Below are 16,981 nucleotides of genomic sequence, written 5' to 3'. Positions count from 1 at the left end.
CTCTATACAAACCAGATAGAGAGGAGGTGAGCCCCAAAGGAGTAAAACTGTTGCTGAGCTTCAAGACAAATAAAAGTCACTCTTTCTTGCAGAGCATGTAAGCTTGTTCCCAAGTACTTCCCCTTCCGTACTTTTCTCAGTCCAGAAAACAGCTCAGCTGATTCAACAGAAGTGCTGAGCATCATGAGCAGCAGTTTTATAGTGTTACAACAAATATGCTTAGTAGAAAACATCTGCTGTATTTATACTGCTGTGTTATGAACATCAAATCACTTTCACAGAGCCACAGCCAAGTAACAATACATAGATAAGTACTCTGGGAGGCAAAAAAACCCAACTTTTTTTACTATGAGAGTTATGCCTTCAAAAGCCTTCTGGCTTTACAATTTGAAATTACTTTCATTCACCTCTATTCCTAGCCCTTAGCCTCAGTTACAAGCTAATGAAAGAGATTTTATACCTTATCTTGTACTTCTGCCCTTCTGTCATCCCTGGTCTTTCCTCATTGTGCATATCCCCCTCTAGAGTAACAGGATCACAGGTTAATGCAGAGCTTCAGTTACTACAGGGCTAGCATTCTTACCTGAAGAGAGGTTAGAATACTGCTGGAGATAATGATCAACAGCCAGAAATCCATGTGGAAAAATTGACAAATCATGTAGGCCATGTAAGCGGGGAACACAAGTAAGAACAAACAGAGGCTGACTGCTCGGAAGTGCTTCCACAGACTCCTGCAAACACAATAGGGTTTTATTTTTTACGTCAGGTTTAAGTGTCAGGATAAGAATAGGCTGGCCTGCTCAATGTAGGAACGTTAGATGTTTGCTCAAGGCTTTAACTTGTTGAAAGAAGTTTCTATTTGACTCAGGCACACTCTCATTCCAACCATAGGTTGGTAGGCATGCCCACCATGCATGCCTACACCACATAGAGTATGAAAAGTTCCCTCTCATACGGCCTTTTCTGTTTTCAATACAAAGACAAAAACTATGGGCAAAAAATTTCACCCACAGTAATTGCCATAATGGGTCTGATCAGTGGTTGGACAAATGAAGTATCTGAGATACTAACTGCTTCAGATGAAAGACCAGTAAAGAAAATTACTAACTATGCATGTAACTGTTTGTATGCTTTTCCATATAAACAGAGTTTACCCAGATTATATACTTACTACAACTCCTCTGTGTCTTTCTGCTAATACACATGGGGCAAAGGTATTTCCTTTTGTCACTAAGTTTAACCCTGTTGCCTTTAGAAGCGTATTTCTCAATTCAGACATCACAAAAGAAATGTAGCAGGGCTTGAACATCCATCTCTGCCATTCCTTACTCTGCTCCTATCATTTCTTCTTCCTCATCTCCTCCCCAACCTGAATATACCATCAATCTTTTTACACCCACCCGTTTGGAAGGCTTTCAGGATATCTTCAGTAATTTACTATACTACCTCTGCATGTTCCTCAGGTATTTTAACCTCATTTAGGTTAAAATGTGGTACAGGAATAGCAGAAGCTGACTAAGAAACTATCTGAAGAGAACACTGCTATGAGGCATGCAAGTCTGTGTCTGTAGGTGAGGGAGAAAGGCAAAGCTGAAGTGGAATTTGTCCTGATTTTAGCCGATTTAGAACTGTCTGGGAGATTTGGCAGAAGAGAGTTACAACTCAGTATCACCACAGACTGCTTGTTTAAGCTGGGCAGATGCTCATATCCTGGCGCTACTCCCTCTCCCTGTGTTACTATATTTGAAGTTAACATTGCTGCAGGCAGAACATGCTGGCTACAAGTAGCCTCTAAGCTAAACAAAATCTCTATGTCTAAACATCTCTTTCATTTCTTCACTTACAGGTTACAGAAAAAAACACAAACAATTAACAAAGATACAAACAGACTAATACAAGAACACCAGATACCAATACAGCTTTTCAAATCAGAAACTGAAATTAAACAACAATCCCACATCATCAGAACATCTGGTGCACTAATGCAAGCCTTCCACCTCTTATTTTCTGCCAGTAAACCCTCTCATTTTGGGATCAGTCTCACAGAAAAAAGTAAAAGGGTTTACAATATTTAACAGGAGGTCACTTTCAGAAACTTCCCACCCTGTCCGAGATCTTCTCTTCTGAGATCTTCTGACAACTTCTCAGCAGTCTGAGATCACTGCATAAGAGGGAAACCTACCCAACCACAGAGGAGGTTAAGCAAAACCATTCTGCAAAGCCACACAATGGAGGGTGGGTGGGAAGAGCACTGGAGTCCTGGATTTGCTTAACTGAGACCACAGTGCACTGACATTCTTGCTAGGGAGAATAATCACTGAACAGTGCCATGCTCAGGGTGGGCAGCCAGCAGCTACAGAACAGCAAGGCTTTAAAAAGGCTGGATGGATGCAGTCCTGGGCAGGAGCAGGTGACCAAAGTCACCTACTCTTTGCCAGTACTCAGCATGAGGAAAAGTATTATACTATGTGCTCTTGAGAAAACAGGATAGGGAGGGGAAAGCTACAGAATTTAGACTGGAAAAGATATCTGCATACAAAAGACAGGGTAAATTTACAAGCTACTAAAAAGCCAAATCAGGCCATCAATTACTAGTTTATCACCTCCTAAACCAGCATTGAGTAAGTCTCATTTTAGGAAACCAGTCTCTTACTTGTCCCTTGAGGCTCCCAGGGCCAAGACAATGGGATCAGCGATTTCCAGCATGGACTGAAGTATGGATGCCACCACGATGAAAAGAATAATACTGAGCAGGAACGCCCGATGCACAACTTGGAGCTCAATCAAACCTGTCTGCACAGCCAGGATGAGGAGTGTGACGCCTTCAGTCATTCCCCTGCAGATTAACAGAGTCAAAAGAACAATCAATCACATCTTTCTGTGTATCAATGCTGGTTCAAAAATACATCTAGAAACACCAGGAAATAAGCTCTCTCTGCCACAATCCTTCAAATGTCTTGTTTTAGCTTTTACTGATGTCCTTGCTAAGGTTTTAATCAGAGGAGTGTTTTCAGAAACACTGAAGTGCTGGGGGTTAGGAAGCAGACTTCAGACTGCTCCTGCCTCAGTGCATGGGCTACAAGCAACTCAGCAGACATCACCCGAGAGTCCTCCCCCAGCACAAAGCATTGTAAGGATCCACGCTGCGTCTTAAGAGGAGGAACCCACCCACCTCAGTGTTGCCTACGCAAGCCCAAAGCAACCCTGCTATGTCTACATTTGGGCAGCAGTCGGCCTCATTCCTACATCTCCACAAAAACCCCCTCTACCGGTTACATTTCCCCATCAATACCCTCCTGTCTGTCCTTGGCTCAACAACCCATCCAGTGACCAGTTCAGGCAACCAGCAATTTAGCCATTTTTCAGTTTATCCTCTCTGCACCTACACACTGTCCTCTTCTTCTTGGCTTGGAACCTCAGACTGAATACCTCTGAGTTCCACAATTCAGCACCAGTACTTGACACAGTTAAGGAAGAGATCACCCAGAATTGAATTCTTACCCAAAAGATACTTTCAGGCAGACTACTCCTGGGCACCTCCAATTTATACCATTCTCACTTCCACATCACAGAATCCAAAATGTAAAACACTCTTTTGCATATGGTCTCAACTTTCTATAGAGTTAAGGGCTGGAATAACTGAGAAAGGTACTATCATACCTAGGATGCCAATTTCATATTGGACAAGTTGGGACAAGTGTTAAAAAAAGGCAGTTTCCATATTTTGGCTATTTCCCATGGTAATTTACAGGCAGTCTATAAAATGCTGTTTTAAGCCTCACAGATTAGAAATGTTTCACACATGACTACAGGGTAAATGAGGAAATGGAAAGATGAAGTGATTATCCAAGCATGTGAAAATTTTCCAGTGACTCATGAAAATGAAAGCCCTAAAACAATTCAAATCCCAACTAAAAGCCCTGAATTTATCACAGAAAGTAACCATCTCCCAAGAAGTCTGTGACAAGCTGTATTTTCACCTCAAATCCTTCCTATGCACAAAGATTGGCATACAAAAAGCCTGTCAAGGATACCCAATAGTTCGTAAGTTAAAAAACTGCAAAGCAGCCTGCATGTTTCTGTATAAATCCCTTCTTTTTAGACCTCAGGCACAACAAGGCACTTACCTGTTCATAGCAGGATCATTCATGAATGCTCGATAACCCTGCAAGTAAAACTTGCAGAGAGTCAGAACTCCCAAAGCAACAAAAGAGACTGTGAAGACCAAGCCCAGGAGCGAGTACGGAGTGCTACAGCATTCGGCAATACTGGGAGGAGAGAGGGAAAGAAACAAAAAGAAAAGGTCTATCAATTAAAAGCAATGTGCTGAGCTCTCCCCTTGTCCTGTTAACTGTGCAAACTGCTTTGAAAGCAAAATTGGATTGGTTTAATGAATATATTAAAAGCTCTAAACCACCATGAAACGCTTCTATAAAAAGAAAAAGATGAGATGTATTCTGTTACTTCTTCCCAAGACACAATTTCATCTCGGCTAATGCTGCTGTCAGGGCTGGGCTATGGGGTTTCTCTGGTCCCTCTTCAGCGCTGTGCCACACGGTGGCACTGTCCTGCTTGCGCAGGGTTTTCATCACCTAAAGTCAATCTGACAACCACAACGCACCCAGGTTACCTGCTGAAATTTCTGCCAGCTACCAGAAGCAGAGTTAAAAGCAGATGGATTCATTAAGGCGCTTTCCACTCAGATCCACAATAATGCAAACAAACATCAAACTGATAAAATTCACACCAGGTTCAGGAAGGCAATGCCTGTCTTTCATATGGCTGAGCCAGAAGCAGCAAAATAGACAGCAAAGAGTATTCTGCAGGAGGCTTCTTCCTCTTTTGCCACAGCAGTGAAGTCAGACAGACTGAGACCCCAGAATACATCTGCTGATGCTGAGAATAGCTGCATTACTTCAGCTCCCTCACCTTCTGTTGATTCTGGCACTGCAATGTTTGGAACAGCCTAAGCCTCAGAGCATACTCTGGCTTCTGAAACACAATGCTGTCAGAACAAGGAGAATGCAGTGCAGTGCACCACATGCCCCAGCACTACGTAAAGAATCAGCTTACGTAGAAACAGAAATCCCTGTCAACAAGGGATTATACATCTGGAAATCCTCACATATATTATCCAAGGTAATATACACTGACACCCCCATTCACAAACAAAATAATCTCTTGCTCACCAGGACAATAGCCTTGTGAGAGAAAATACGGTGGTCAAAACCATGTCAGGTTAATTAACCAACTGAAGAGTGAACTAGTCCAGGGCTCTGACAAGACGAAAGGACTTTCAAGAAACACATGCCTCAAAAATAAACAAAGCTTGTCCAAGAGACATTTAGTTTGTCTCTTTTAATGACCATTTTAACTGGAAAACTCCTTTGAAAGCCATTCAAAACAGAAAATGTTGATGTGTTTACATATGCTACTTGCAGGGCTTCTGGTAAGCCTTCAAATTCTGCCTGGTTACCAAGCTGGGCAGGGCTGAAAAGGTTTTCAAATATTCCTGCTGCATAACGGCAGTGAGAAATGCAATATTTAGAGCAGCTATTTCTGCAGGATACTTGAGGAACTCTTATGTTTTCCTTCAAAATAAATTACGAGAAACCAGGACTCTGTCTTTTCTGCCTGATTCTTTTTCGTCAATTTTAACACCCTTAAACTTACTTTCAGATGATCTACTAAGCAAGGGTCCCAGAGGAGATTACGAGCTCAAAGAGAAGCCTGGGGAGCTCTGAGTGTTATATTCATGTGTCAAGCACATGTTCATAAATTGTCCCAAATTGCTAAACTCTTCAAGGCTTCTCAAAAATCACAGCAGTTACACACCCACAGAAAGGATTCTTGACAGGAGCAAGGACAATGAAAGGTAGGGAACAGGTTTTAAACAGCAAACATGCAAGCAAGAGCTTTCCAGTCTGGGAAGAACAAACTTATGCTACTCCCAATTTTAAAGAACAGAACTGTTTGGTATATGTTGCTCTCCCACCCCCATACATGAATCGAGGAGCACTGAATGAAACTATATGGATTCAAACAATCAAAACAGATTTTTTTATCATACAGACCAAGCTGAGCTGTGAAACTCCTTGCTCGGGATCTTTCAATGATGCAGGTGTACATGGGTTCAAGGGCAGCAAGCACAAACTGATGGAAGAGAAGTCCTTTAGAGGGTTACTGGATGCATATTAACCATATCCAGCTAATACAGCTTGACAGCTGAAGCTGGATGCAGGACTGGAAGAGTACTAGGAAGTGTCCTGTTTGTCACATTATGAACGGGTGTTTTTCCAGGTATTCATTTACAGCCACTGCTGGAAACTGGATCCTGGGCTAGACAGCATTTGGTCTGAGCCAGCACAGCAATTCTGATATTCCTATGAGAGCTGGACACAGCTGTTCTGCACACCCCAACTGCTCTCACCTGAATTCCAGCTATAATATTTTAAGAAAAGGGAGAAGATGCAGAATTCACTCACTCTCGTGGAAGAATGCATCTTTTCTTCCATTTTGTTGAACAGCCAGAGCTACATTATTAACTGCCCTCACACAATATTTCAGCTCCCTTCTAGGGGTTAAGAGGCTATTAGTGGTATTGGGTTTTTGCTTTTAAGATGAATAAGCATTTATAACCTCTCAACTGCAACAGGGCAGAGAACATCTGCACCGTTTTTCCACGTTTTTCCGTATTTTTCCACTTGCAGGGAGAACTTCACAGATCAACTGGTACTCAGGCACTCACAGATCAAGTCAATGCAATCCTGCAAAGCAAGTTCCCTGTTTTGCCATGAAGTTACCAATTTGGTGTAGGAATAAACTCATTTATAAGGAAAAGAATCACTTTCCCCACCTCTAACAGCAGTACTCTGTTGTAACAAAGCTAAAATTTCAGCAGAGACGAACAGGAGGAAAAACTTCAGAGACCACTGGTTTAGTAAAAAACCAGGTAACATAGTCAGCACTTTTACATAATGCAGTATGACAATGTAAGCAATTATAACACTACATGCAACAAAATCTCTGGCATTTCTCCTTACTGATAGTGAATTTTGACAGCTTACACTATTGCACCACAGATATACACACAGAGAGGCAAGAAAAAGGTAATTGTAAAGTCCAACTGGAAGACTGCAGTGATGAGCAAGTTACTCAATTTGCTGCCCAAATAGCAGAATTAATGGCATATGGTCTCTAAAGAGTATGTCCTGTGTTGCCTTTGTGTTTCGGCAACTATTACCTCTTTACTTCCCATCCCAGTATTACATTATCTAATTTGTGTAACTGATCCTTTGCAACACACCCAGTTCCTCTCTGCCCCACGCTCCCACTCCCTTTTGTATGCTGTCATTTCTAATTAAAGAACAGCCAGCAAAGGCACAGAGGTTCCAGACAGAATCCCCCAAATGCTGCCTTTCTCTCAGAAACAGCATGAACACAGGCCTCTTCTTTATCTCACAGTTTTTACAAAGCTTTTAGGAATTTGGTATCTAAGATCTTTACACCTCTGCCAAATTAACCACTGGACTCAAAAGTACTTTGGGAGTGGAGTACTTTGGCTGCTTGGATGAAGTCAAGAATGTGTCCCACACCAGAATGATGAAACGAGACATACAAGGCTCAGAAAGCAACACAATCACAAATATCACTTGGACTGAAATTCAACTGAAATATCTCAGCCTTAAAACCAATCTCTATACTGAAAACAACTTCTGGACCAAAGCTCTAATTATACGTATTTCCTCATCAAAGGAATATTTTGTTTTCTCTAGGAACTGTCCCACAGTTTTACTAACGTTGTCTCTTCTGAATGGGATCCATGCCTCTGAAAGACAAGCTTAACAGGGTTTACACATGTGGTCGCTGCAATAAAGACAAGTATTCGTTTGGCATCCAAATGCAATAAAGCCAACTTAAATACTCAGTGCCTAAAAACACCACATTCATTTCAGAAGACAGTAACAACAGAAAACCTTTTGCAGACTAGTTAATTACCTTGTCAGGAAGAGAAAGAGGAGCCTCTCTCTTGAGGCAGGCTGGTCCCGTGTACTGAAATAGGAATAGATCTGAAGAGCAAACAAGACAAGCCAAAACACCATGAAAAGAACTGGGACGACCAGCTGGTTCCACAGAGACATTCCCAAAGCCAGGAGACCATACACCTCCACCACCTGGGCAAGACAGAAAAACGCAGTTTGTTACTGGTTCACAGCACCCACGATTTGGTATCAAAAGCACAATCAACAATATAGCCACAAGGAAGCTAAGGATAATTCACATGGCACTAGCCATCCCAAAGAAAAGGAGATATATCAAATTACAGTCTGACAAAGGGAGAACCCAGATTTAGCAGCGAGATATTACCACTATCTAGAAGTAGAGAGAATTACCTGACTATGCAGCAAACTATCAGAGCAGCTGAACAGATCTTCCTACCAAGAACTGGCTGGGAGCTGCTGACTGAAGCCCACTCACAGCCAGAGGGGTGAGGACACAGGCCTCTAGTTAACACACAACCCTTTTGGATCTTTTCGTCCAGCTTAAGTCACAGCAATGTTGTTCTCTCTGTAGGTACTGCCAAGTCACTGCACTCACAGGTATTGAAACAGGAGCCACATCACTTCAGTACAGTAAACCTGCTTTGCTGACCTGTTTTTAGGGAAAAACTTAACGCCTCAGACATTTTAAGTATCTCCAAAAGAACATGTACGAGACTTCTGACTGCTCCTAATCTACCAAGTAGTTTGAAATTAATGCTTAAGAGTTATTTTAGAAGATTCTGCAATACAAAAGAAGTCATTTGAGCTTCAAAGCCTAAATTACAGTGCAGTCATTTCCAAGAAGCTGGAACTTCATATAGCTGGACTTAATACAAAAGCTCAAGAGGAAATCACTCATAATTACTATTTCCTCACCACCTGCTTCCCATAGTGACATACAATCTATAATGGCTAGCAAATTTTAGCTAAACAAAAAGCTGAAAAAGCTGCCTACCTAGTCTTTCATGACAAGCATGAGGGATATTATGTTCATAGGACCTGCTGCAGTATGTACTGTGGCCGATGGACAAGCATATGCTGCTGGCAGGGATATGGTGCCAAGCTCCTGCCTTTAGCTTTGCACACAGACATGTGAAGGAAGTGTACCAGCCCTCAGGAGATCTCCCTGGGCTCTCCCTTGGTGTGGGACCAACACAAGCTATCCTATGCAGCTCCTGGCAGAGTGCTTCACCACATCGGAAAAGGGTCATGCTGTGCTCATAATGTATATTCATAACCATGAAGTATTTCTGGCATCTTCTGCTACAAGTAGGCAGCCAGGGGTTTGGACTTGCTTTTAAATTATACCATTAGGCATAGCCTGAAACACACACAAAGCAGCCCTGCCCCACCTTTTAGGGCTGTCTCAGAAAACACTCCTGGTGATTAACATCCTAATATTCACCAGTTTTGCCACTGGTATCAAAATAGCACATGACTGTATTTGCAATTAAACATTCATAAAACACTGAAGTGTTTTAAGCACAAGTGTCCTATAAAGAAAAATAGATACAATACTCTCAAACCTACAACCAATCTGAATTTGATTTCAGGAAGCTAAATGCTGCATTGTTCATGCACATGAAAACTGAAAGTGCTGGTTCCAACCTGTTGCAAGTGTTACGCTGTACAAAGACATGCAACTGGTTTACCCCAAATGCTGCCACAGTATGTGAAGCATGACTTTCCTATTCTCACTGGAAAACAAAGATACTGAAGCTTTGCCAGTTAGCTCCCAAATTAGCTTTTAATCAGCAAATCTACAAGCCAGTTACGGGTGAGATCAGACCATGGTAGGTGCTGTACAGACAAAGATAATCCTGCTCCAAAGACCAATTACATACAAAATAAATAACCAGACAGTAATGATCAACATGACAGGCTGAGACCTTGGCACACTACACACCTACTGCTGCCAAGTTTTTGTTTGTGGATGACGGATATGACAGCAAAGCAGAGCTTTACAAGAGCTTAACAAGTTAATTTTTCAGATTGCTTAGGGACTGAAAAGCAGAAGTCAGAAAACAGTGTCTTGGTTTGAAAAGAATCCAGCAAGTGGTTCAAGCAAGCATCAAGCTTTATATGTCAAAATACACAGAAATATTCATAGAATCATAGAATAGTTAGGGTTGGAAAGGACCTTAAGATCATCTAGTTCCAACCCCCCTGCCATGGGCAGGGACACCTCACACCAAACCATGTCACCCAAGGCTTCATCCAACCTGGCCTTGAACACTGCCAGGGATGGAGCATTCACAACCTCCCTGGGCAACCCATTCCAGTGCCTCACCACCCTAACAGGAAAGAATTTCTTCTTTATATCCAATCTAACCTCCCCCTGTTTAAGTTTTAACCCATTACCCCTTGTCCTGTCACTACAGTCTCTAATGAAGAGTCCCTCCCCAGCATCCCTATAGGGCCCCTTCAGATACTGGAAGGCTGCTATGAGGTCTCCACGCAGCCTTCTCCTCTCCAGACTGAACAGCCCCAACTTTCTCAGCCTGTCTTCATACGGGAGGTGTTCCAGTCCCCTGATCATCCTTGTGGCCCTCCTCTGGACTTGTTCCAACAGTTGCATGTCCTTTTTATGTTGAGGACACCAGAACTGCACACAATACTCCAGGTGAGGTCTCGTAAGAGCAGAGTAGAGGGGCAGGATCACCTCCTTCGACCTGCTGGTAACACTCCTTTTGATGCAGTCCAGGATACGGTTGGCTTTCTGGGCTGCAAGTGCACACTGACGGCTCATGTTCATTTTCTCATCAACCAACACCCCCAAGTCATATTCACACACATTTTATTTTTATAGAAAAACATGGTGTGATGTTTCTGTACCGTTAACAAAGTGTCTTTTCAACTACATATATATTAGATGTCAAAGTGTTAACAAAATGGATACATGTCAGATCAGTCTCCTCTGTTTCTGCTAACTCTTTTGTTCGCGGTCTCAGCAATGCTGCTGTTCTAAAGAAAATACTACAGACTTTTCAAATCACTGTCTACAAGTTACAGATCACTGACTGTAAGTCAGTGATTATTAGTCAAAATGAGCTTTAGTGTTACTCCCACTTTAACACTACTATAATTATAAACGCTTTTCATACACAAAGCACCTTTTGAAATGAACAGCTACTACAATTAACGCATGGGGATTACTTTGCTCACTTAATGAGGCTTTAAAATCCCATTCTGCCACAACCTTGTCTTTTAGCCTGAATTTGGGCAGGACTAAGCAAAGTCCAAGCAAAATGGACACGCTCAGCTGGCCAGCAGCATAATTCTAAATAACGTCTTAACTGCTCACCCACACAAATTATAAGCTACCATAAATCAAAGAAAGAAGATGCTATAGATAAGAACATATTTGGTTTGCCAAGAAAAAGGAACACACACACACAGTTGCACATAGAAGACAGCCAAAGTACTTTTCTCTTTCTTTTCTGCAAAAAAGGCTCAGGCCAAGGAAAATGAAATAGTTATGTTCACTGTCTTACCTGGACAAGCTCTCTGTATGCAGATTTTGCCAAATTATAGGGCACCAGAAGATTTGATGCCAGAAAGTAGAGAACTTCCAAACCAGTGAAAATCATGGCAAATTTGTTGATGATGACGATGGTTTCCAAAGGGACCAGGCAAAGTCGTGCCAGCAGAGGGAGCATGTGAGCAGAGAAAAGCCAGATCTGTTTCGTTTTCATGACGCAGGAGCAGAGCGTACATACCACCAGCTGACCTGGAAACGCGACACAGTATTTTATAATCAAGCTGATTATCCCCTTCAGAAAAAAAAAAACATTTTTTAATACGTTATCTTTCCATAATGCAGTTATCAACATCCAGCATATTATGACAGTTCTAACTAGGCCATATCTGTTATGAAACCAGGCTCCTCCGCATCCTTTGCTGGCCCACACCATTTTCAACCTACGTGAAGTGCAGCCTTTCACTTTCATGAGATGTAAACCCGAAACACATGCAGAATCATACTCAGATTAATATGAGGTCCCAGGAATAACATTATGCAGAGGAGAACCCTGCAACTCATCCCTGTTCTTCCTTAATACCCCAGTTCGACTTCAATAGTGGTGGAATCTCTATACATGCAGTCGCTTTTCTGAAGCACAGCTATACTACTCTTTCATTCCAATCTGTGCAAAAAAAAGGTAATCAGAGGTCCCAAATGGCTTTTACAGCAACAATATTTCTCCTGTCAAGAGGAATTACTGGCCAAGAAGAGCAACAGGAGGACAGCCAGGTCAGCAGCTGAGACTTCAATAATTTCATAGTGCTTGCGGCAGTTGCACAGACTGAAGCTTGCAAGTGACAGGTAATTAATGATTAAATTCTAGTTAACAGTTGGCAGGGACACCAGCACATCTCCCACACACCCAGATATCTGGAGGCTGGTATTTCCAGAACAGACCACTCCAGTGTAACTGCTCCCATGAGAGTCACTGGAAGTTGTACCCTTTCTCTCAGAGGGAACAGAATGGGAAGAAACCTGGAAAAGAACAATTCTCACTCATCACTTTGCAGTAAGGAAAAAGTTTATTGAATAGTACTTAAAAGCAGAACCTTGTTCACCACCTGTGTTAGCTAACATCTGAAAGCCACAATATGTGGCTCTAAACCCAAGTGCTCATCCTGTTTTGGAGCTACCTCCACCAGTGTTTGTATCTCACAGCTTTTCCCAAAACTGGGAATTAGCCTTAGCAAAACAGAGATTAACAAAATCAAGGCCGTTACCATCTCTACATCACTGCTAACTCCACATGTTCACATAAGCTTACTGACCTTGTAAGCCCTTCTGGATGGGTTGGGGAGGGAAATAGCGAGAGGAGAAATAGCAGTAGCAGGGTTTTGCTTTCGTTCTGCTCAGCTTCCCCACCTAGAAAAGGACTTCTGCTTTCAAAATAACTGCAGCTGAGCTGAAAGCAATCTCTAATCTCTACTATTTAAGCACACAAAATTCTTCCTCCTTCACACTGTCCTCTTTCAAGTTGAAGACCTACCACCAATTTGCTAGATGTACTTCTGAATTAGCAGATTTCATTTCAGAACAAGCACCCTTGCTCTCAGCAAGACACTATCAGCATGCTGGGGCTTGTAAGCCTCAGAGAAAGTTACTCTACTCATCTTTTCAGAAGTTCAGCACACCAGCTCTGAAGCATTCTCTCTCTGCTTTGTTATTCTCTACCCACACACACGTTGCTACAACCCTATTTAAGATACCACCAGCACACTGCTGTGCTGTAATATTCAGGAGCCTGGCACAGTCAGCTTGTGAGGATTTCTGCAACTCATGGTAACTAAGGCAACCCAGGTCCACACACAAAGGGATACAAATCCCAGCATCCAATATGTTCTTGGGTAAGCATGTCATCTTCTGAAAAAGTATTGCAACAACATCACGTTAAACTCAGCACTCTTTGGGACGACTCTGCAGCTCTCCAATCACAAAACAGGACCTCCAAGTTCAGTTTCATCTCACACAACAGCAAAACCTGCTTTCCTCCAGCAGTGATGTGCCAAGTATGCTGGTCATCCCTGCTAAACTCTGACCCTCCCACCTTTTTTAATTCAAACTCTGATCAAATGTTCCCTGTCATGGGAAGGAGAGCTGTACAACATCAAAGGAAATACACGGAGCACTTTCTCTGGAGGTCCCAAAGTTCTTCCTGAAGTCTGCACCTTGTCAATTCTCAGCCCCTTCAGGAAGGGCCTGAAAATGCCTCCAGAGGAGCTTTTAATGACTGGTACTTCCCATTTTAAACTGGGGTAGCAGTACCTTAGTTCAGGACAATCTCTCTCTGCAGTAAATCATAGCTTATCTCCAAGTGGGGCTGTACACTGTCAGTCTTTAATGTAACATCACAGTGTCAGTAGAAATTAGCTTGTACCTCATATCAAATCACAGAAAGATTCTAACACTTCAGCTATCTGCTAAGATCAGCAAATCCAGCTGAATGTTTGCACTCCATAAACTTAAACACCATGGACTGAAAACTGCCAGACACAGGTAATGAGCACAACAGCCAGAATCCTCCTGCAGGACACCACGGTCTTCCGCTAGAGAATGAGGCAATAAGGAAGAAATTTATTGCCTAAGTTTCTGCCCATTCTTTTCCCTTCCCAAAACATCCACAAATACATTAAACATTGTTGACAGGTAGCCAAAGCCCCCCAGCTCATAAGCTAATAGAAAATGTGCAAGAAGAAAGGCTATGTGGTACAGCCACTATTCCAGGCACTCTGACTTATATGGAACTGTATTTCATTCCCAATTTTAAAAAGCTGATGTTAACAAATTCCCTGGCTACATCCTTAAATGCTACTAAAACCCCAGGATATATTATTATATACATATTAAATATCTAATCCCATATTGTGCACTAAGAAAAAGCAAGTCTTCATGGTAGCATCCAAAACCATGCAACTTTACACCATTCACACCCTACTTGCTTACAAAATAGCACACTCATCCAAGGGATGGTCTTCAAAGATATTTATTTCTTCCATCCAGCACTTTGCAATGTTAGTAACTCTAGTCAACAGTCATCAGACTGAATTAGATGCAGGGAAGAAATGACTAGGAGAGCCCGTTCAAAAAGCACTAATGAAGAAAAGCACTAACAAAGATTAAATCTGTGAAGCCGTTGGCATACTGTACATCATCACCTTAATTCTGACCAGGACTTTAAGGAACAAGAGCTGGATCAGCAGCACCATTATTTCCCCAGGTACCTGCCTCACTGCCTTTGTCAACAGTGCTGCAGCGCAACATTGAAGAAAAAGATGGAGCACAGCACTTGTATATTCATTTTGCTGTGAAGATGACAGTTCAGCACAGTACACTCCCGAGACGTGGCAGATTGAACTGGATAAATACCTTTGTATGTAACAAATCTGAGAAAGTATTTCATATTTATACAAAACATTGTCAAGTCTCATAGCCCACTTGCACAGGTCTTCCCCAAAGACAACTGCTTACGTACACATTTGCTAGTATTGCCAAGTACCTACTTTTAAAAAACCATTACAATATGGGGACATTTTAGTCTGACACCCAGTACAACCCAAAACTGTATGGTGTACAAAGAGTATTATCTTTTTCTCAGTTATTCTTAATCCATATTAAAACCTGGATGAAGCATAATGGGCTTGACTCTTGGTTTAGTTTCTGCCTGTGAATGACACACCACCTCCTGACCCCTTCCTGCCTAGGCCTCCCTCATGCCTTGTGAAGCTCTCTGACGGATTCTGCTTTATCACCGGACCCCACATTTCACCCGAGATTCAAAGGGCTAATTACAAACATTTTGTCATAGAAACACATGAAAGGCTTTAGTTGTACTTTAGTGTCATTTGACAAGATGGGAAAATGTATTTAGAAATTCATGAGAGTAAAAAATACATCTGAAGTTTCCCTTTCACTGAAAAATACCAATGTTATTTCTATTAAAAATACTAAAAGCAAAGACAAATGCTACATTTGAAAGTAAGGATGCAGGCAATCAGGAGATGTATATATTCTGGTAGACCTAACACACTAAAGAAGTAAACCCATCTATATCTGCCAGTAGCAGCTGCAAGTAAACAGAAAGCAGATAAGTTTTGCCAACCATACATGGCTGACTAAATCTGTCAATAATCTGATGAAATCCATAGATCTTCCTTAATTCCTCTCAGTAAGATTTTTCTTCCAAGCTTTTCTCAGGCTTAATTTTAAAACACAAATGGAGTATGTGTGTATTCCAATATTCTCTCAGTAGAACATATGGTGTGGTATAGCAACCCTAACACTGAATTTAGTCTCTTCCTGTGAAAGTTCAGAGGGTAAGTAAACAGTCTAGAAAATCCAGTTCTTTGGGATTTATTTAGGATTTTTAGTTAGAGAAGTCATCTTTGCCATTAATCAAACACAATTTAAATGTAGTTTTGACTTGTTACTCCTTACTGTAGTTGCGTGCAGATACCCACAAATATGTATCAGCAGGTTTTTTGTGAGAATGACAGTGCTCACCTATAAGGCAAATGAAGAATACTTATACAACACTTTCATTGACAAAAGCCCTATATATATAAGTTATTGAAATGTCTACAGTACTTTGCACCTAAAGATTATTACAGACAATCTAGTCATCCTGAATCAGATGGCGTGTCTAAGAATGTAGGGGCACAGCATGACAAACAGACCTAGAAAATACTTCAATGCTGCAAGTACAAGAGCATTGCTAAATCAGTGTCATAGAAAAAGCCAGGCAGGATACACCTAGCTTCCCATGCTTCTTGCATATTAATGGCAAACACAGCTACTAAAAGCGATGAGAGATTTGAAACCAAGACGTAAAATGTGCATAAGTTTCAATGAAGAGAATTAGGCAGAACTCTCTCCTGCATCACAGATATTTAGAGCACTTACCTACTAAAGCAGTCATGAAGCGATTCATAGAGAGAGGTTCCAAGTACATTGGCCCTTCATATCCTGATTCCAATTCGCTCCTCACATAATCCCTAAAAAAACCAAACCAAATGCTATTAAGATCCATCCGATCAGACAAGAAGCAATTTATTCATTCTATACATACACAGTTTCAGTGTATGCTACAGTCAACTAAATTACACATAGCAATATTAACACTACTGGCAGCAGCCTCACTGGTGTAAGTCATGCCTCAGTCAGATCCTTAAGTGAGACAAGTATTAGCTGTAATTAGACTCACTAGCATAGCTGCAAAAATCCTTTGGGATATCCAAGCTGTTCTTCAGAGCACGCCTGAAATCGCTTATTGACAAAGCCTCTTAAGCACCATTCCATTTTGAAGTACCCTTATTAAGTGTTTTTCTTCCAAATAATAACTGCTTTTCCCACCAGCTCCACGTTAACAAAAAAAAATTAACTCGAGCTTGACAGACAGGACTTCCAATTTCATGCTTATTGT

General features: G+C 41.6%; 1 protein-coding gene across 4 annotated transcripts in view; it reads right to left on the bottom strand.

Moving 5' to 3' along the window:
* The window catches only part of RNF145 (ring finger protein 145), a 45,885-nt gene that overhangs the window by 3,136 nt on the left and 25,768 nt on the right, over positions 1–16,981 (bottom strand). For all 4 annotated transcript variants that reach the window (XM_057411910.1, XM_057411912.1, XM_057411909.1 and 1 more), the window contains exons 4-9: positions 16,462–16,553; positions 11,537–11,772; positions 7,999–8,174; positions 4,128–4,268; positions 2,654–2,836; positions 584–731 (exon numbers count right to left, since the gene is read on the bottom strand). In XM_057411910.1, the coding sequence (XP_057267893.1) occupies positions 584–731; positions 2,654–2,836; positions 4,128–4,268; positions 7,999–8,174; positions 11,537–11,772; positions 16,462–16,553 (976 nt within the window). The remainder of the gene's footprint in view (positions 1–583; positions 732–2,653; positions 2,837–4,127; positions 4,269–7,998; positions 8,175–11,536; positions 11,773–16,461; positions 16,554–16,981) is intronic.

The sequence above is a fragment of the Pezoporus wallicus genome, unplaced genomic scaffold (assembly GCF_028554395.1).
Source record: "Pezoporus wallicus isolate ANWC-B61680 ecotype Strahan unplaced genomic scaffold, APGP_CSIRO_Pwel_v1 contig_6354, whole genome shotgun sequence".
Lineage (NCBI taxonomy): Eukaryota > Metazoa > Chordata > Aves > Psittaciformes > Psittacidae > Pezoporus > Pezoporus wallicus.
Note: the sequence above shows the minus strand (reverse complement) of the source record. Positions and strands in the feature narration are given on the sequence as shown.